Source organism: Centroberyx affinis, unplaced genomic scaffold (assembly GCF_046629955.1).
Source record: "Centroberyx affinis isolate AG114_WGS23_722 - 3 ecotype Tasmania unplaced genomic scaffold, CSIRO-AGI_Caff_v1 ptg002184l_1, whole genome shotgun sequence".
Lineage (NCBI taxonomy): Eukaryota > Metazoa > Chordata > Actinopteri > Beryciformes > Berycidae > Centroberyx > Centroberyx affinis.
The window spans coordinates 104,771-126,943 of NW_027280492.1; the positions used below are offsets into that span (position 1 = coordinate 104,771).

The following is a 22,173-nucleotide window of genomic DNA, read 5'->3' on the forward strand; positions in this document are numbered from 1 at the left end:
AATGGCATTAGGCTATTACATGTTAGGCTCCTAGATGTTATTTCTAAACTAAACGAGGCTGTTAATGATTCACTGAATGCTTTATTGCCTTTTGTTTACTCCACGTTGGATGTTTACAGGAATGCTGAAGCAGCTGAAGTTGCCAGGCTATATCTAACACCGTGTCTTGATTAATTTCTCAGCTAATCAATAGGCTAGGCTGTGGATTGGAAATAGGTGGATGAATGAACGAGATAGAAAGAGACGGGGAGAGAGAGGGAGGGTGAGAAGGAGAGAGAGAGAGAGAGAGAGAGAGAGAGTGATCACTAGCCCACTGAAGACAAACTTGCAAGAAGCGGAGCATGGAGAACAAGCGCTGCGAGACCACAGTGCAGCTGCTGAGCGGGTTTTAACGTGACTGAGGTGCCACAGCTTGTTGCGGACCACAATGATTGCCACAACTCAACAAAACATGACCACGGAGCTGGTATGTGGGTTTTTTATTATAATAATTATTGAATCCTTATTTATTTTTCTTCAGATTCCAAGTCCACGCTGGTTGGGTTTTCACAGAGCAAGTGTGTGTGTGTGTGTGTGTGTGTGTGTGTGTGTGTGGTGTCTGCCCTGCCGAGGGAGATTCTGTAAAATCCTCCGCTGTGCAGTAGGGAATTCCTCACATATCCACACAAAACGGTGATCATCGATTAGCGCGTGTGTTTTAGCCTTTTGTGGCCCATTCAGACTTTTTCCGTCAATATCCATCTGCTGGACAGGCTCGACTTTGTGCACTGCGGTGCTGGCTGGTGTAGTAACTCGACGTCCAGTGCCTCTCACTCTTAACCTGTCTTTCTGTCCCAGATACACTTTTATTACATGATATCTGCTGCATCAATAATAATCCTCATTTATTCCATGTAACACCAAAATATTAGGATTTTCCCAGCTGCCTGTCCCCATCAGTTTATGCTTAGACGTGCATGGTGACAAAGGGGCTCAAAACTACAGCCTGCACTGTATGATTGATTATCCCTCTGCTGTGTAGGTGTATTGTCAATGAGCAATGACTATAAGCCACTATCATCTTCTTTTTTTTTTGCTTACACTCCTCACACTCTTAATTGATGCTGAAATTATAGTCACACATTTGCATTGTTATTCAATATATTATTTAATAAAATCTACTAATTTTATTGTAACATGTTGCAATAACAGCTCCAAAGTGATTTTGGCACTTGTGTGTTGGTATCTTTAGAAAACAGATTGCCATGTAGAGTTCATCTCTGTTCATGTGCCAGCTCTAAATTGTGGGCACAGAATGTTGATTGCAAATGTTACTTGGTGACTCATAAGATTCATTGATGATTTCTATGCCTAAAAATAATATTGTTTTTTAGTGTAGTTATTCATAGGTTAGTATGATATTATCAATAGCGAGTATCAAGCTGTAGCAGATCAATTAGTCATGAGTCAGGGTTTACACTTTTGTTTGGATGGGTTTTCTGGACAAGGAAAGTTTGAAATCCTGATACATGACTAACATCTACACCTTGTTTCCTTCTCACTATGGGCTTAAATAAAACTTTCTCACACTGATGAGTCAGTCGCTGCCCAGAGATTAGTTATTGTGGTGGATGTGCTCTCTATTTTCAGTGCAGTGCAACAATTTGAAATTGTGTCAAATCGCCCAATTGACAGATCTCACCAAACCATCACCTTTCTTGGGACAGAGTTTCAATCCAGAGATCTTTCAGTTCAGACTCTCCCAGGTGGAGGCAAGTGTTTCAGAGACTGGACTGACAGTATATATATATTTTTAAAAATGGTCTGCCGTCCATGGGTATTTGCTGTAATGTAATATGTAGTATGATACTGGGTATAATGATGTTTGAAATAATGTGACACACTGACTTAGTTCTACTGATGTGATGAAATCATGTCTTGATGTATTCAGATTATCCTGCAGCATTATCATCTCCCTGAGAGAGCCACATGACGCTGTGGGGCTTACAGATGATCCATTGCCTGCAAATGTCGCACCGTCTTATGCCCCTGTCTCCAATCAATACCCTTTACACAGCCAAGCAATTTATGAGGCAAACCACATTTGCTCATTTTCAATGAGGGATTGTTTTTATTGCTCAGTTGTATTGCTAATTGTTATGTCTTTCCCCGCTGATGAGTAGAAGCAGTGGATGAAGAGATATGGGTTGCTACTTGTCAGTCATGAGTTTGTTTGAGGAATGTAACAATAAAACATTAGGGACATCATGATACAATAGTTTCAAAGTGCATTGTTTGAGCTGAAAAATGTATTGTGATGGCAATTATGGCCATAACCAAATACAATTAACAAAGCAATATAACAATTTCATGCCACAGTAACATAATATTTTTTGTTCTAGCTCATTTAATCCCTTGTATTAAGGAAGAAAACAACCTTGATTTAATTAGTTCTTTCAAAGGCAATTTTGTTTCAATTTCAGCTTCAACACTGATATTGTGGATTGGTATAGTGTGCAGTGTATTGTATCATTTGTTGAGCATATTGTGAAACCAATAGTTTGTTTGTGCAGAATCTTGGCCTGCTGTAAAACGACATGTTCTTCTCTGTCATATTTCAGTGTAACTCTGCCATGCTGCCCAAAGCTCTGCCACATGCATTTCACTGACATAGCTTGTTTCCCAAGGCAAAAACCCAACCACTGTGAGAGGCTGGACTCACTGAGGAAAAGCCTCCTTACGCAGGACCCTTTTGTACAGTAAATTTTGTAATGCGTGATGGGAAGCATGAAAAGAATAAGACAGTAGGGCAGCCCTGCAGCAGAGGAGGCTAAAGCGGTGGGTCTTTCATTTCACTAAGGCTTGTGCTGCATTGTCTGGCGTTAGCCTCGAGGGCACAAAATCTGCCCACTTAGTCCCATATGGTGTCTTTACCACCTACTGCCTCTTTTAACATGGGGAGCACAAGGGAGACATGGTGGCACAGTGAGTAGGAGTGCAGCAATTCTTCTGGATGTGATAAAAGATAGCCTAGATAGAAATCAAGCGGTGGTATCTCATTTACTTCAGCAGGTTGGTTACCACCTATTCAAACTAAGGTGAAGTTACAGCCCACTTTAACGATAACCTCCATTTTAAATGAGGCACAGAGAGATATTGACAAGGCAATACATGCACGGGTTACATGCTATTCTACAGCTCTCCCTTGTGGGCAATTACAATGAATCATTAAAATAAGGGGCTTATAGGATATATTGAAGGCTATATGTATCTGCCAATACATAGTTCCCTCTTTTTTCGTGTTGGTGGTTATTTTACTGATGCCTCTGCCAATGTCATGTAGGTAGTAAATATCATAGCCTGATGTTAAAGGGAGGTGTAGAGGAATGCAAATCAAGAATCTGTATCCCTGAAGACTACGCCTGCATTGGTTCTCTGATTCGTACGCAAGTGATTTATTGTTGGGTTCTCCTCGCCTCAAAGACAGAGAAGATGGAGTTAAGGAGGTCTCCTGAGCCTAATTTATGAATTCTTAGCACCGCCTGGATTCTCCACAACCTAGTTGTGGTGCATAGTGTGTGGATTGAGTAATTGTGCTTGGTGTGGCTTCCTTTATAGTGTGTGAACTCAATCAATACAATTAGAGGTGTTTGATTTTGTGGGCTTTGCTCTGAAAAAAGGATCCAGTTAGCTAAAATCAGTCTGTGTTGAATTTGAAAAACAGTTCCAGTCCGTTAAGTATGGGTTTCTGAGTGGAGATGGTGGAAAGGTCAGAAAAGGTCCCGGTAATCCGCAAGGAGGTGTCATACTTTGCAAGAAACAGTGCTCTCCAGTGGTCTGTCTATCTAAAAGTCCCCTTTACAGGCTGCATTCCTAGCATTAATTGTTTCCCTCTGGACCTTGTTCAACTGCACACCTTATCGATTCTTTCATTTGGTTGAGTGAAATTCCCCAAGCTCTGCTGGCAAAGGTAGGAGCTCTCTTTTCTCTAATGCAATTCGGCATGGTTTGCCAAAATCCCTCTCAGCGGCGCTCCTTCAAGTGAGAGTTATCCATAAACATAAAGAGCTTTGATTTGCATTCTTGAGTCCCTTTGTGTTTGACTGACACCTCATCAAGGCTTCTTCTTCAGCTCCCGTGGGATCAGGTAGGCTGGATGGGATAGATGGCTCAGTGAGGAAGATCTATGTGTGATTCATTTTTGATGTGGCTCAGCAGAAAACCTGCTATGAGATATATTCTCTTGTCCATCAGGTTCCTGACTGAGACAAGCCGGGTCTGTCACACAGCCCGATTCCTCATCCATTCACCTGTGCCAGCAGTTTGTGCTGTATTAGATCCCACATGCAATGCGACCAGCAGCCAGCCAGTGGTGGCAGCTCTCCTCACTTTCACTCTGGGGATTCTGCTCTTCGTATCTGTGCCTCATTTGCAAGTGTGACAAAACTCCTCATTCACCCAATGCGGATTCTCCCTGTCTATCTTACAACGATGCGACCTTAATTGGAAGTGTAGTCTAATGCGTGAGCTCAGGGGAACGATGGGGAAGGATGTTTCGGCTCGCATGTTGCACTCAGTAATTAGAGAGAGGACTTGCAAATGAAAACACTGTCTGTGGTGGAATCAGCCGAGCGGAGGAATTTCATTTAAAGTGTCCCCTCCTGCTATGGGATCCATGAGACCTGGGAATTGCGAGGGATCTTTCAATATATGTGTTATGATACTGTGATCCTCAGATGACTGCAATTCTGTGCAGTGTATTGCAAATCTGTGGCGTGAAAAAGAGTCTAAATTAGATTTTACCATTAGAAACAGACACTTTCAAACATTTAATCATCAAATATACAAATATATAAAGCAATATATACAAATTGCTTAGTGCCACTAGCAGCTGCCTCTCCACACTTGGTTTCCCTTCCAGAAAAAAAAAGTGCTTTATAGTTCAATCATACAGAAACTGTAGACAATACAGTATATTGTCAGTATTGAATGTATTGCAATATTGATTGCACAATTTTCTAGCACTCCCCTAGCCTCCATAGAGTGTCTTACATAACTTTTTCAGATGGAATGATGGTGGTTCACTGTAGCAGAGAGATTGTGCGGCAAGAGGGCAAGAGGATGAGATAAAACACAGTGTTGTAGAGGACAGTAGATACAGGGAGACTCGCACATCAATCGCCTGCCCAACAGCTCCGGCGTGCACTGGGAGCTGAAACATCACTTAAAAGACGTCCCTGTTGGTGCAACTGGTAGTGGTTTTAATTTGAACGTGTTATGATACCGCAGCCAAGGAGATCTATTAAAGATGAGACCTTGGCAGGAGTCCCGTGTTGGCAACTAGTCAAGATATAGCCGGGCTCTTGTCTGTCTCTCATACATCTTGGGTTGAAAGTAAGCCACCTTGGAATAACAGGTGAGGATTTTCTGAAATGAATTCTCAGATTGATAAAAAAAGAAGAAGAAAGGTGTATCGAGGGTTAGTGCTGAACAAAATAAGCAGTGCATGAAGTCATAAAGTAAGGTGAGAAAATGTGTGTGTTCCACTGTTTCTGGCTCAAGTGAGGTGACCTTTAATCTTCAATTGCTACCATGCTTTCTGTTTCCGAATTGAGTTTTCTGACATTTTGACTCAAGTGTGTCAACACTGTTTCATATCTACACCCAGTGCCGGGGGGTTCAAGTCACATGGTCAAGGACAGTATAGGAGTGTGGGGGGGGGGGGTATGGGGGCAACTGTGGCTGATAGCATCGACTCAGGGACAGCTGGTGGCACCCAGGGAGCGCGGAGGAGCAGCAATCTGTTGACCACTGAACCGCATAGATGCCCCCCACCCCTCCTCCTCTTCCTCCTCCTCCTCCTTCCCTGCTCTCCTCCGCTCTCCAAGGGCCGGAGGAAGGTGATAGGGGGAGGCGAGGCTGCGAGGGTTAAGCCAAGGGGTGGGCGGCCATTATGAAGGCTGAGCTTTATGGTTGCTCTGTGATTGAACTCTCACACTCCAGTGGGCATGTGGCTCCGGCGATGCCAGCTTGTCATTACGAGGGAGTGGAGCGCAGCCCGGGAACGGCGCGCAATTGTGTTTAATTGTGACTGATACTGTCGCAATCTCATTCCATCAGTTCCCCCTGATGGCGTTAAGGAGGAGGATGTGCGAGGAACTGAGCCTTAACTTGAAGCTTTTCCTCTCCTGGCAACTGCAGCTGAGCTATTCTGTCTATAATTCATCATATCGTTATTTCGTCCCATCTGCTTTTGCTTATTTTTTATCGCCGTATCAAGAATTTCCTCCAAATCAGTTCAGTACATCTTGATCTCCCAAAGTGGCTCTTTGCAGATGAATTCGACAAAGGCTTTATCTTTGAAGCACATTTTTTTAGGCACCACACATTTCATGATCATTTTGTCCATATCCCTCCTTCTCAGCCTTACCACACGGCCCATTAGTAATGTAACAGGTGAAATGAGGCGGCTGTGGAGAGGGATTATGGTATGACTAAAAATTGCTGCCTGCAATTAAAGTCTAATTTCTCATTTGCAAAGTTTTTTATGCACCACTTTTAAGGAAAATGAGTGTAATTCAGGCAGATTTCTGCCACGGTGAAAACTGGTCTCAATCCTCCAGAGACTCACTGTACTGATATGCCTGTCGGAGAGAAAATTCTGTGCGACCGTGGAAATGAAGCAGCACTAATGTTCTCTCCCTCGGCTGTGCTCATACCCATCACTCTGTGTGTGTGTGTGTGTGTGTGTGTGTGTGCATTCTTTTATCTGTCAGGACCTGGGTGGTTCAGGTGGTCCACCACGGAACTGGAAGGGCATAGGAATTGCCATGGTGGTGATCCTGGCCGTCATGTCCCTGGTCATCCTCTCTGTCATCCTCCTCACACCCGGTAAGAGAATGGAAAGAACTGGGAGGAAAAAAAGTGGAGTTGTAGTGTGGGGATTAAAGGGAGGATAATGCAAGCAGGCAAACATTTCTTACAAACGTTACAAACATATCAACAAGCACACTCAAAATATGCCAAAAGAAAGCAAAAGTGTAGGCTACACTGCAAACATGCCCAGGCTTTGCTTCTCTCTGTAAATAGAAGATAATTCTCGTTAAGCGCTGAAAAGTGAAAAGCGAGGAGTTTCTTTAACCTCTGCCTCTCTCTCTCTCTTTCTCTCTGAAGATGAATCCCACTTGTTACTCCGTTCCCGTCTCACCATGGAGGATCTGGAGAGCGAGGAGTTCAAAGTTCACGACCCCTGTGTGGCATGGTTGAACGGTAAAAGTCGATTTTTCCCTGTGCTGATGTATAGATTACCTCTGACTGACAAAGTGCCTGTATCAGTCGCAAGCCACTTTTAATTATCTCACCCGAAACAGAGCCGTGGGTTTGCAGAGGCAGCCAGCACCATGGCCTCTGTGGATTTCTGTCATAACTCTAATAACACAGGACTTTCTCCTCCTCAACTGTCTTGTCTCTGTCAGAAAACGAAGTGGCTCTGCACACCAGAGAGGGACATGTGCTGTCGTTCAGCCTCAACAGCAACCTCACCGCTATCCTGCTGGACAACAGCTCCCTGGTGAGTTACTGCCAAAAGGACAGATCTCACTATTGATTGCCTCATATATACAGACAGCTGGACAAATGGACTGGTCAATAGAGAGGTGCTTCCAGATGGAGAGGGAATATAGAGCCCCCCTGTTACACATCCCCTGTTGAGATAAATAGAGACTGGTATATGCAGTGGCAGAGTGACAAAATAAACCGCTTTTTCCCCCCGATCCGGCTGCTGTGTTTGAGCCCTCAACATGTGGCTTCAAAGAGATTTCCCAAGCAAGGGCATCATTTTGAACGCCGCCTCTGCGCGACACTGACAGACTTATATGGGTCATTGCCGAGGAGCTTAAGCAGGGTTGTGTTGTCAGGTTGAGAAGAAGTCGCTCCTCTTTTTGCTCCCCTGAGTTGCGATTTGCTGTAGCATCTCCGCCGCTGCTGTTAATCCCAGAAAAAGATGTTTTTGTGCATGAATACCAACAAGCAAATAGAGCTTCCCCAGATATACATGATTCGATGAGCCGATTTTTGCCCAGATAACATGTCACACTTAGAGGTTTAGATTCGCCGCAGGCCACGTCGAAGTATCTGATGATATGTTGTCTTTTTTTCTATAGGATCTGACCAGCACTAAATTCCACGTGTCCGCGGACAAGAGGTTTGTCCTCTTGGCGCATAACATTCGACCGGTAAGTTTTGTCCGAATCTATGGTCAGGAAAGATTTATTGCCACAGCATTTAATCATGTAAAACAGTAAGTTGATTCTGAACTGTGCCAGAAAGGGACTGTCAAGCATTTTAACTTCAGAGAACATGCAGGACCATAAATCATCCCCTAATATCAAAGCCAATCTGTTCCCGCTCACAACCCTCTACTCTCTGGCGGACCACTGGTGGCTGTGAAACAACGGTGACATGCATTCTAATCACATCTTACAGAGTATCAGGGAGAGGAGGGAGGGAGGGAGGAGGGGGACCCCAAAGAAACAACAGAGGGAAAGAGAGAGTACAGGAAAGAGGAGGAGGAGGAGGAGGAGGAGGGGGGCCGATTCTGCTACTGCAGCAGTCCGTAGCTCTACAACACAGACAGCCAAACGACTGGGATAACATATGAGGACTTGAATATTTAAAGTGGCTGATGGTGGAAGGTGCAGAGGGGGTTACAGGAAAGCTTAGGGTGAGTGATCAGTTTGATGTGGAGAGCGGAGAGAAAGGGGGGAAGGGGAGATCAGGGAGATGGAGCGGCAAAGTTGGAGCTGCAGTAATGAAATCGCCCTGCTAGTTTGGTGGGGAATTTTAATGAGGCGCTTACAAGAGTCAAATTCGCAATCTCCAGCTGGTTTGAGATAAGCGTCTATTCGCGTCGATGGCATAGACACAAAAAAAACAAAAAACAGCGCCATATAGCCTCTCTTCTCCTCCCCGCCGGTCCTCCCACTCTGTAAATACCCGCGCGCTTAATAAATAGTTGACTCTTTTCCTCAAAGGGCAGGCAAGACGCGTAATGTGCAAGTAATGGGGGAGGGAAGAAAACAGAATTAGGAGGAAAAAAGCTCTCAGCACATTTTTGTCCCCCACATATTTTTATTAAAAATCCCAGCACAGATTTTTGCCGTTGTTTAGAATGTTCTCTCTCTTTCTCTCTCTCTCTCTCTCTCTCTCTCTCTCTCTCTCCCTCTCTCGGTCTGTCTTTGAATTTCCCCTATCTCTCTGGGTCCTCCTTTAAAAGATCTGCTTTTGCTCTAATCACTGCGTATCATATTCTCTCAGAGAAACTGAATGTGTGAGTGTGTGTGTGTGTGTGTGTGTGTGCAAGCCTGTTGCTGTGTTAAAGCATTCATCATAAACACACAGCACATTCAGCTTAACTGAATTATTTAGTGGTTAATACACGATATATCAGTTATCAGATATCAAAAACCGGGTAGAGAAAGATGAGGTTCAGATGTTTGCCCAATTTATGGGTGGGTTTGGTTGATTTATGCCATGTCATTAGCATACTTCCTATGGTATCAGCAGGAATTGTCTATCCTCATTTGCATGCTCAGTGTGAGCGAGGGGATGTATGCACACTCGTAGGAGTCAGACACAGTGGATATGTCACCTGGATTCATGCGTATATTGTGTGTGTGTGTGTGTGTGGGCATGGCTGGTATTTTGTGCGCGTGGGGGATATTCCTCCATTCTCCCCCTCTTTTGCTCTCTTTCTAGCTCCCTCTTCCTCTCTCTCATTCTTCCTCTCTCTCTCTCACACACTTTTTTTTTTCTGTCTATCTCTGGGGGTTTTGTGCTGACTGAAGCAGTTTGCAGCCAGCGCCAGCTTCCTTATTCGGAAGAGGAGCGGCATGCTGCTGAGAATGGCAGAGAATGAGAGAGAGAGAGAGAGAGAGAGAGAGAGAGAGCAGGGGAGAAAGCCACTAGCAGAGGAGAGAAGGGGAGAAAAATGTGATATGCACCATTTGCCCTTACATAGCCTGCCCAATCAAAATCAATCAGAATGGGCATAAAAGAATGACAGAGATGCTAAAAGGAGAGAGCTGCAGTGGGGAGAAATGGATGAGCAGGCTGTGGGTAAAAGTTAAAAGGCTTCTCTGGATTTTGTATTAGCTCTTGAGGCTTTAGGGACGGTTTGTGCCTGCTGGGTGAAAATAAATGGGTTTTGATAAGAGGGTATAGTCGGAGGGGAGTTAGGGATGGGGCCTCATAGGAACAAGTGGAAGCTGATTTCCTACAGGAAAAGGCTCGGTCTGTCCTCCAAGCCTGTGTGAATTGGACAGGTTTGTGCATGTGTGTTTGTATGTTTGCGTGTGAGAGGAGAGAGAGAGAGAGAGAGATGGAGAGAGAGGAGGAACCATATATTTTAAAGAGTGGAGGAGAGATCGTTTAGATGAGATGGAGGTTTGGGGGACTGATGGTGAGAGGCAAGCAGAGCGGTACCTGCCAAGACGGTGCAGTTTAGGGACAAATAAAACACCGGGCCAGTTGTGTCTGCACTCTGCATCAAGCCACCACTGTTTGCTGGTATCAAATGCAGCACATTGAGAAACTGTAAAGAAATGCTTGTGAGGCGTAAACAATGGGAAAGGGAGGGATGCTATTATCCCCCTCATATTGTGCGTCTTGCAGCATACAATAGCTACCAATATCCATCCTCACGCAACGGGCGTTGTAATCTCCGCACGGTGCCATTGTCAGTGAATCCCACACGAACGCACGAGTCTTCTGGGTGTTTAATCCCCCCCCCCCCCCCCCCCCCCATTGGGGAGGGGGCGGGTAGTAATGGGGGGAGACGAGCAGAACGATCTGGAGGATTTATGACATGTCGTTGGCAGCCACATTAGAATTCACTCTGGCTCCTCGGGACACATGCTCTCACTCTCTCGCTGCCTCGCACGTACACAGGAGTCCTGTCTGTTTATCACACACACACACACACACACACACACAGACAATAACATACGGTCTCCGCTAGCTTCATAATGTGAAATTATGAGCAGGACCTCTGGGTTTGTTAACAAATCATAAACAGCTGATTATTCTGCGGCTGCCCCCCTTTGGCCTCATAGAGTGACACTCCTAACTCTGCTATGCCCACTTTGCTCCTTGACGTCTGTTAAATATCTGTCAACTCTGGCCCTCAGCCTCGATGCCATTGACTCTGCCCGCCCTATTTCTTTTTCTTTCTTTCTTTCTTTCTTTCTTTTCTTTCTTTTCTTTCTTTCTTTCTTTCTTTCTTTCTTTCTTTCTTTCTTTCTTTCCTCCCTTCCTTCCCCCGCTCTTTGACCAATTCATTCTTCCTCCCTCTTCCTGGTTGCTATTGTGCTTTTAGTGGAGGGGAAGCTGTTTCCCTGTATGCCTAGTTGCCCTCACGCTCAGCACCAACATCCAGCTGTGCAAGACTTACCACACTGCAATCAGGTTTCAATTTCCTTTAGAAAGCCACACTGTTTATTTCCTTTCTTTATCCCTGCTGCTTTACCCCTGCCTCTCTCCATCCCTGCATTTTCTAGCTGGGGACAAACAGCACACAGAGAAATCCAATTTCACTGCTAAGTATGCTGTATAGAAGATGTGACATTTAATTTCTTTAGGGACTGGCTCTCCAGGAGGCTGGGGTTGTTAGAGGCCAGCGGGCAAATAGCCTGCTTCCAACTCTTTGCTTGAAAAAAAAAAAAAAGAATGGTAGCAATCAATATATTACCTAGAATTCATCAGGTACTGTTGTGATCAATCGTATTTAATACACACACACGCACACACTCACACACACGTTCATCGATTCTGGTCCCTAGTCTTCTTCAACATGCTAATTTAATTATTCATTGAGATGCTGATGCTTGTGTCAGGGGTGCGACAGAGTTGCCAGCCACAATGGATCTCTATCACTTGGAAGGATATTAGCTGTAATGATGCTATTTAATAAGGATGTCTCTCGTAGTTCCCGTACTTTCCTTACTCACTTCACGTCTGTAATGTTAACTTGTCTGTTTTACTCTGTCTAAGGAGGCCTGCTATCTAAATTCCTATGCTAATCAGATGATGTAATATGGATGAAATTTCTGGCCAAGATTTAATGACCCGTATAAAATGGACAGTTTTGGTCCTCACTTCTGATTGGCTGAGTAAAAGTGGTTGTAAAATACCTGCTAAACACAGTTAAACAGTTTATTTAAATATTAATTTGGTAACTGAGAATCACCGCACATACCCGTATTTATGTGTTGCTTAGCAACCACTTTGTTTAGGCACGACTATGTTGCTTGGCGGAGGAATAACATTAAATTTAACTATTATCAATAAAAAATCATTTAGGATTCATTGAACATTTGGCTTATTTCTTTTTTAATATAGTGGTGTTTTACTGCCGGTTTATAAAAGCAATAAGACACTTAGCACTATCCTTCTGTACCTTTGCTTCATTTGCAATTAACCGAGTTTCATGTTTGTGTTTGTATGTGTGCACATGTCTGGATACGCATGTGCACATGTGGTTGTGTGTGTGTGTGTCCGTCCATGTGCACCTGTGTATGTGCATGTGCGAGTACTAAAATGTGTGAGTGTGTTCTCCTCTAAGTGCGGGACACCTGTGCATCATATCCTCTACCTCTTTCAGGTGTTCTCTCAGTCCTTCACAGCCTCCTATGCTATCTACACTGTGGCTAATGGGTAGGTAGAACCATGAATGCTAATGCATGGGCTGCACTGGGCATGAGCGTTACCAATGCAAGCAGGCCCGCGGACTGACAAAAGTTCCCCCAAGTGTGTCTCATCGAATCAGAGCCTCATGTTTCTGTCAGACATGCATTCTTTTTTATCAGTGCTCTTTCCAGGCGCCATATCCAGACCTGAGGTTTGTAATCTACTTTTGAATTCACTGCCTGAGATTCATATCCAGCATCATAACAGTGAGAAACTCCATGGTAGCTGTAGACGATACCTGGAACTTGTATCTCGGAGGAACGCCAGTACCTCTGTGAAAGGGACTTCAGGAAGATCTGCACTACTGATCAAAGTGAATTGCCTGAGAATGCCTTGGAGGAAAATGTTTGCCTGTCCTAATGAAAATAAAAGTGTGGCTAGAAATATGGAAAAAGAAACGTTGCACCCTTGCATGAACCAACTCCATTCTCTGTTTTTCGTTTTCCCTCTCTGCATCTTGCTCTTCTTTTCCCCTCACAAAATCTCTCTCAAGCGAAGCTCAGGGCCAGGGCATGGACGGACCTCAGAGGTCCTCTCTCTGTATCCACTAGTGGCTGTAAATGGGACAGTCATCCCTAATGGACAGCTTATGTCTGAGTCTTTGTGTGTGTTCCAGGGATCTTCTGGAGCTTAACCCTCCAGAGAGGGAGAAGGCAGCACTACAGTACGCAGCCTGGGGGCCCCAGGGGAACCAGCTGGTAAGCCTGGCACTCAACTCACTTACTTACTCATTTTCTCACTCGTAAGCATGTCCTCCACATCAACTATGCCTGGCGGTATGCGAGGAATACACTGTAAACCCTTAGAATCTACAATATTGCAATCTGTGTATGAAGAGAAACTCCTTTTGACATCTTTTCATAATGCTGCCATCAATGTGTCTTTGTGGTTTTGAGATGAACTCCAGCACTGAGCGTATTGACATGACTGTGGTGTTATAATGGGGTTGTTTTACACTGATAATATAAATCATCTAGCTTCTCTGTACTGTAATTTGCTTTTGCTGCTATGTCCGTGCTCATCTGCAGCACATTAACTGGCAAGCTAAGATGTATTGGCTCTCACTCGGGCGTGCTGGCTGATGATTCATTCACTCTTGGATGGCATCCGACGCTTGATTCCGGCAGCCAGTGACGAAGCCTGCAAGTGTGCTGTCTTTGATAACGGATTGGCTCTATCTGTCTGTGCTGCTGTCACGCCAGGCCTATGTGTTTGACGGAGATATCTACTACAAGCCAGGTGTGACCAGTAAAGCCCTGCGTCTCACATCCAGTGATCAGGAACCGCAGGTGATCAACGGACTCTCTGACTGGACCTATGAAGGTAGGATGTATTCCACCCAGGTGGTCGGGTGGAAAAGTTACAAAATCAGAACTAGAATACCAGAACGATGAAAACCGCATTGATGAGTGCTGCTGGCAGGTGTGTGGCTTCACAGCTGACATGAATTCTAAATTTTCTTGTTCAACAGAGGAAGTGCTCTTGACCTATGCTGCCCACTGGTGGTCTGCTGATGGCGCCCGGCTGGCGTACCTCACCATCAACAACTCCGCCACACCTATGATGGAAATACCTCACTTCTTAGGCGGCCTCTACCCCTCCAATGTTTTCTTTCCTTACCCCAAGGTGACAGCTGTTTGAAAATAGATTTGCCAAAAACTTAGATCCTAAACTTATTTGATGAGGTTTTCTGATCCTCTATTTTTTTTTCTTTTGCTCGACTTTGTAGGCTGGCTCAAGCATTCCCTCAGTCAGTCTGTTTGTAGTGAACCTGTATGGTCCAGCTCACACTCTGGAGATGATGCCTCCTGACTCGCTGAGGGCCAGGTAGTACCTCTCTCCGAGTCTAAAAACAGAACAAACCATGAAGACGTTAGCTGTCAGCTGTCAGAAATGTCTGAATTCCTCTCCTCTGCTGCTCCTTTTTTTTTCTCAACTCCTCCATTCCACTTTCTGCTCCCCTCCTCTTGTTTTTTTTTTTTTTCTGCATTACCCCTTTAGAGACAGCTACATCTCCATGGTGACTTGGGTCAGCAGCACCCGCCTCGCGGTTCGTTGGCTAAATCGTGCCCAGAACCAATCAATGCTGTGCGTGTGCAAGGCCACCACTGGGGCGTGCTCAGAGGTGAGCGGTCATCACTCGTTCCACATCAGTAATCCAACGGGTCTCCATCGCCATATACAGCTTTAATAGAATTTTTCTTCTTTCGCACAGTGTGGGGACTTAGGATTGATTTCCTTAAGCTCTCACATCTCTCCTGGCCAGATTAATATTTAAGGTCATTTGCTGCATGTGAAGAATGTTCAATGATGCACTGCAGTATAATTCTCTGTCCCCCAGTAATCCTTGCAGATTCATTTCAGTTTCCCCTTTGCAGATTACATATTAATGCTACATTTAATAATTAATAATCATAATAAGGTTTATTTATACGATGTTGTTAAAAACAGTGTTAGGTGTCAGTGCTTTATGAATGGTGTGAATAATTCTTATGTGATTTTAAATCCCCAGAAACACAAAGTGGCCATGGATCTAATGCAAAACCAACGGCAGGTAGGTATTTCTCATGAGGCAAAAGGCTATTTACAGCTATCCATCCTTGCCAGTTGGCCAAATATCTAGGTGGGACACTAGATTTCTGTTGACTCGATCCGTTTCTCCGACTCAACAGGAGGTGCCGTTGTTTTCAGCTGACGGCTCCGTGTTTTATATGATCCTGCCGGCCAAACAGGGGGCTCGTGGAGAGTTTCGCCACATCGCCAGCCTCTCAGCCCAGGTCAGTTTTAGGGCAATTAACTTTTACTCCCTTGTGTCATCCTCGAATAGTTAATGGCCAAATTGATTGTTAACTTCTCAACAGGGCCACATTAAACGGCGTGTGATTACAGATCTTAACAGCGCAATGCCTAAAGTCTGCTTTGCTCGCACTCTCTTCCACTTCTCTCATTATCTCCAAGCAATTTGTCCCCATTTGTTTTCTCCTTCATTTTGCAAACACTGGTTGAGCAATATCTTTTCAGCAAATTGTTTATCAAAGGAGTCATTTTGCTTATTGCCCTCATGTTCCTCTGCCCTTTATCTTTTTGAGGGGAAAAAGCTTAATTTTTAAATATATACTGTATGGGTGGCTTGACATCCATCTCCATTTTCTTATATCTCATCCAAGAATTCAGTGAATTCTGAATTAAGAAGGACATTTTATTTTATAATCATTGAGTGGTTAAGCCCCCCCCCTCCCCCAGACCCACATGTATGCCACTACTGGCTCAGGATCAAATCCTGCCAGTGCTTTCTCTCCTGTGTCTCAGCTGCTTTGTGTCTCTCGCTTTTTTCCCCCACTGTCTAAATAAAGAATAATTTAAAAAATACTGCTCTCCTTTATGTACTCTCTCTGCACTGTCGGCATTTTGTTTAATTCTATAGATCTATCTAAATTTGTTTCTTTTACATCCTCTCGCACACTCTCGCTGTACTGCTGCATCTATTTCTATTTCTGTTTCCGTGTCTATCTGCCTGTTCTATATTCCTCTTCATCTCTGTTCCTCTGCCTCTGTGTAACGCAGCCTGCCATCCCTTCTGTCCCTCCTCGCTTCTTGACATCGGGGAACTGGGACGTCACCTTGCTCTGCGCCCTAGACGAGAAGGCTGGGAAGATGTATGTGAGAGCCACAGTGTGCGGAGCGGTGCACAGTCACCCTTCAGCTCTTTATCAGCTCACAGCTCCTTGCAATGAATGTACAAGTGACAGGAGGGAGAGCAGGATAGAGGCCATCATTAAAATGATCATCTCTTCGTGTAAGCTCAGAGCAAATTCCAGAAGTGTCAGCTGTTAGAGAGCAAATGCCTTCATTAGGTCATGGGCTAAACGGTACATTTAAAATTGTCCATTCGTAAGACATAAAAAGGCCATTTTGACGTGTACTTATTGATCTCAATGAGAAGGGCAGAGCAAATGGCTTTGACTCTGACTTGAAGCATTGGCACTGAGGAGGACACAGCATTAGTTAGACTTAGAGCAGACCATTGCTTAACTCTGTCTTAACCCTGCTTGGGTGCCTGCACAGACACACTGAGGTATGACTGTGTGGAGCATCATAGAGCATTATGGGAAGTCTACTGCAGATCTAGCCAGATGTTTGCAGTCCCAAAACACACATGCTGGCACCGCTCTTTGCCTCCAAGCAAGTCACGCTCTCTCACAATACTCCACTGCTATTCATATTCAAGTGGATAGAAAACATATTTTGGTGCAAATCCACTGCTTACACGCTTTAATTTGCCATCACTGACGGTGCCTACAAATTAAATGTGATACACTGATTTTATTGTGCAGAAGTATGTAAATATATGTAGATAGATCCCTATCATAGAGCAATTACGATGAAGTAAAGATGCCTAAGGGTGTTCTACAGTACTAGGATAGTGTTGAATAACTGGCTCTGTCTCTGGGTCAATTCTTTATCAGCTATTTCCTGAGCACAGAAGAATCCAGGCAAAGCAGACATCTCTACAGGTAAGCATGTAAAATGTTTGACCTACTGTGTGTTGTAAAATGAAATACAATAATTATTTCCATTCCATATTAAGAGTAAAATAATACAAATCCATAAACGAAGATAGGATGTGTAATGTTCGCTTGTGAATTGGTCACTTGTGGAGTTGGGTTTTTTTCTCATTTGCTGTATTTTCAATTCCAAAACAGATTTTAGATTAATTTTTTGAGAGCTGCTCACTTTTCATTCAATCTGACTAAGACATCAATTATGGCACCTGAATGATTAAACAGTTACCGCACAAAAATGTGGTTAGGGTGGAGTGACTGTGCACTGATTTGCTGATATGAAAAACGTGAAAAACAAGTGAGGTGTGATGTAAAGGGCGACTCTGCAGCAGAGGAAGCCGCTCCATCCTCACGAATATGCTCCAAGCTGACAGGCCAGCTAATACATTTATAAGGGAAAAGGCCAACTCCATGGATAAGGAGTCACTGAGACTTACGGTCCTGCTCCCTACCTGTGATAAATACGCTTGTCTCTTCACTCATCAGCCTCCTAGGGTTTATATCTCCTTTTTTTTTATTACATGGCTTTGGGCTTCGGTAGATAGCTTAATACTGTAGAGGAGGAAGGATGGCTGGTCTGTGATTAATCCTATATGAAATGTGAAAGCTCTGGTGTGAACAGGGACAATTACAGACTGGGCACAGCCTCACAGCGCCATCTGTAAAACAGCTTTTATGTTCAACCTTATTGAACCCCATTTGTTTCTGAGGAGTCAATCGTCTGAATAGTTTGTCTCAAGATGCAGCTACATTTCCTTAATATACAAGCAATCAGTTGTCCGCGTCCTGGAGCGTATCAAACAGCTTCAGACGGTCCTATTCTTTTAAGTGCGGTCAATAATCTTGCTCTTCTCTTATTTCTGAGTGTGGACCTGGATGGAGGTTTTCAGCACCGGTGTCTCTCCTGTAATCTCATAGACGGATGTGGCTTTTTCAAAGCTGAATTCAGCCCCAATCAAACCCATTTCACTCTATATTGCCTAGGTAAACATCACATACACACACACACACACACACACACACAAATAATATGAAAGCTGCATGCTGCTCAGACACTCGGATTTACAATGATGTCTTTTGAACAATTCCCCAGGCCCTGGAATCCCCAAAGTGACAGTTCACAGTACAAAGGACCCCTCCAGTGAGTGTCTGACTAATGATGTCATCACCCAAATACCACCCACCCTCTCTCCCCACTCTAATCCATCAGACACTTTTCACGGCGGCCTGCAGAGGGTGGTATAGGCAAGCAAACATTGGGGCCGCCTCACACGGACGTATTCATCTCCTGACTTTAATGTTTGCTTGTGAACACCGCCCTCTGTCTGCCGTTTCCTCAGAGAGCACGACCCACTAGGTGTCTGACTTGATGTTCAGCATGAAAGACGCTCTGTACCTCAGTTGAGGTTTTGAATTGTGAGACACTGCACTGTAGCAGCTGACACTCTGGTGTTTTATCCCCTGCAGGATACATAGTCCTGGAGGACAACGCCCTTCTGGCTGCAGCCCTGGAGGACAAGAGGCTCCCTGAGACTCTGTTCAGGACACTGTCAGCAGACAACCACGGTACAGCAGAGAAACCATCTCACTAATTGTATTTATTTGTTGTCATACTCGCTGTATTTATCTAACCATGGAGCTCGCTGAACAAAAAAAACATTTAGTTAGACTATTGGCCACACAATTACAGTCACAAAACATTCTCAGATTACAATCAATACCTTTCCCCGAGCAATTTAGCATTTATGGACTGCGGCTCAATCTACTGTATCCAGCAGTGAGCGATGGCTGCACGTATCTCACACTGGAGGGGACAAATATAGTAGATTAACAACCAAAGAAAGCAGTAATTGCTTCAATTTGGTGATTAAGTCTCCTTGGGAGTGTGAGTCATGCCCTCCCTCTGGGAACCAGCACTAAGCATTCATTCATTCAGTTCCTGGGTGTGCATGTAGGTGTGTGTCTGTGTTTTTTTTGTGTGAACTCACTGTTAACATAATGACACATTCAGTATTAGCCTAAGGGGAGTTTGTGTTTCTGCAGTTTAGTGCCCAGAAGTGTCTTAGGCAGAGACTATGGATGAGTTTACCTATTACTGCTGAGAGTTGACCTCCTGCTGCCCCTGTTTGCTTTCATTTAGATCTGCACCTGAAGCTATCTCTACCTCAGGGTTACGAGGCCAACCTGCACCCTCTCCTCATCATTGTGTAAGTGTCTCTGAATTGCAGCCCTATGCGTCATAACATGTGCCATACCTTGTAGACAGGTTGACCAGGATAAGCATGCCGAACAGCAGCTATTGGTGGTTTAAAGTCACCTCTCTTGCAACCTGTGATCCCCATAGTCTTTTCTCATTCTCTCTTCATTCTCTCTTCATTCTCTCACACCTGTTACCGTACTAGCTCATCCTGTTCTTCTTGTCACACAGAGATGGAGTCCCTGGTAGTCAGTCAGTGACAGAGGAATTTTCCCTGGACTGGCCTCAGGTCCTCTCCAGCACACACAATGTGGCCTTGGCCTGGGTGGACGGCAGGAGCGGGGTTGGCCGTGGACAGAAGACCGCCACTGTGGATCCACGCAAGCTCGGCTCACTCCGAGTCAAAGATCACCTGGGAGTTGTGGAGTCAGTGCCCTTATGCAATATCATTAGGCCGTACTGTTGAATTGTGAGAATAGTGTAAGTGTATTAATAATTAATACATGAATGGCCTTTTATGATATGTTTCCACAGGTGGTTGATGCAACTTCCTTATATTGATGATCGTCGGATGGCCCTCTATGGCAAGGTTACAAGGCTTTTTAATTTGGCAGTTCAATACTTCTATTGAGTAATGGACATAAAGGATTATGCCTGTCCACCTACACAGATATAGTACGCTCTGTATGTTAAGTGCTTTTTATGTCTCTTCCTACAGGCATTTGGTGGTTATTTAACTCTCAAGATGTTAGCGGCAACGGACAAGCTGTTTCAGTGTTCCGCTGCTGTGGCTCCCATAACTGACTTTAGACTTTATAGTGAGTTGAGATCATATCATTCAATATTAATACAATGTACTGGCCATAAAAACTGTGAATGTATTTTTGCAGGGATTAAACTCAATAACAATTCATATATGTTTCACAGTATTCACAGTAGAAATTATTCCACTGTTTTAAGGTGCTGCATTCTCAGAGAGGTACTTAGGCCTTCCAACGAAGGAGGAACATACTTACTCGGTGAGGCTCTAAACCTAATGCTCTGCACATCAGTGAAAATACACTGTACCCCTTTCTGTGATAGAAGCCAGCTCAACAATTCAGCTTCAGACTGTATTTACACAATTTCCACTCATGTTTTTGCTGTGTTTCTGTTCAGACTGCCTCTTTGCTGGAGGAGGTTAACAAGCTGAAAGACGAGAACTTCCTCATTCTACATGGAACTGCAGATGGTGAGCTATTGTTCAATTTTATACTGACCTTTAACGTTAATTTTTATGTTTAATTTTATTACCTCTAATCTAAATGTGTGTGTGTGTGTGCGTGCGTGTGTGTCCATGGTCACAAAGCGAGGGTGCACTTCCAGCAGAGTGCTGAGCTCCTGAACCGACTGGTGAAGGTGGAAGCCAACTACTCTCTGCAGCTTTACCCAGACGAGGGCCACGTCCTGAGAGAGCCCCGCAGCGTCCAGCACTTCCAGCGGACACTGGTCAACTACCTCCAAACCTGCCTGAGGCACAGCCTCCTCCTAGAGCCCATAGAAGAGCCAGAGGAGGAGGACGACTGAGCCGAGAGCTCCCCTTCTTCTGGAAAGACACTCTTAGGACTGTGTACCATCTTATGCATTACCTTGAGTCGGACTACCAGGCACAAGAGCACAGGAGTGGGGACCAAACACATCAGATCACCGCCTACAACTTCTGAAAAACTTCTATATACCTTCTTCTACACAATTGTTTGTGCTGTTATATGTTTGAGGCCCTGTTTGTTTACATAAGTCACACGAGATGATGTGGACTAGTAGGCTACTGATTCTACCAAAAGTTTACAAATAGTCAAAAACATGCATGTCGTAACGGCTGCATGATATGGAGTAGTTTACAATGCATTATTCTGTGTTTTACAGTTCTTCATTTAGCCCAACGGGGTTAAATGTGCAAAATCTGCCTAAATTAAGTTAAATGAGCATACTCATCATCCTAAATGTGCCAAATACATCACATGGACTTTAACCACTGGTTTTATTAGTATGACTTGCATTAGTGTGACTAAGAATGATTATGCAATTGAGACTAATCACACCACAAGTTCAGATTCAAATACAAATGTGATGAAACAACAAACAAATGAAAGCAACTCCAGATAATTTACAGACTTTGTAGGTCTGTCTATATATTTAGCAGTACAGTATGTTTCTGTTTTCATACATCTGGGCATTTTAGTGTTTTTCTTGTGTATTGCAGAATTTAATTATTTCTTTTGACAAATTGTTAAGTTGCAGTCCACAAAGGCAGCGGTCTTAGCCATCACGGAGTAAGCTACCAGTCAAACCATGCTTCATACTGGTGAACTGCATGTAGTTGTTTTGAAACCGAATGCCCTTGAGACTAGATAACCGGTTACTCCTTTTTTCAACAATCCTTGACAATAAAGAATGAAGTTCTTGTTTTACAGCAAAGAATGTGTTTTGGTTCCTTTAAACTTCACTGAACATCCCAGTTGCATTCATACCAGGCAATTACTTGCACAGAGCAATTTGCAGCCTAAACTATGAAAAACTCATGAAAATCTCATCTCATGAAAAAACAAACTGCATGCACTCACATTTGGTAGGGACTGACTTTGGTCTCTGCAACTGTATGGCTGTGATATTCACAGCAAGTTTTCTCTGCAGCTGTTGCTCTAAATGGCA

The 22,173-nt window shown here is 44.1% G+C and overlaps 1 protein-coding gene across 1 annotated transcript; it reads left to right on the forward strand.

Moving 5' to 3' along the window:
- Window positions 1-427: 427 nt before the first annotated feature.
- LOC139655000 (inactive dipeptidyl peptidase 10) lies at window positions 428-21,881 on the forward strand. The gene is made up of 25 exons (XM_071532292.1): window positions 428-466; window positions 6,756-6,870; window positions 7,153-7,248; window positions 7,455-7,549; window positions 8,142-8,213; window positions 12,638-12,690; window positions 13,340-13,421; window positions 13,926-14,046; window positions 14,195-14,349; window positions 14,453-14,550; window positions 14,725-14,848; window positions 15,236-15,277; window positions 15,396-15,500; window positions 16,288-16,379; window positions 17,190-17,237; window positions 18,151-18,269; window positions 18,379-18,426; window positions 18,753-18,851; window positions 19,426-19,492; window positions 19,714-19,908; window positions 20,017-20,071; window positions 20,201-20,300; window positions 20,443-20,501; window positions 20,641-20,713; window positions 20,831-21,881. The coding sequence occupies exons 1-25, from the start codon at window positions 428-430 to the stop codon at window positions 21,046-21,048; spliced, it is 2,370 nt and encodes a 789-aa protein (XP_071388393.1). The 3' UTR covers window positions 21,049-21,881.
- Window positions 21,882-22,173: the final 292 nt, after the last annotated feature.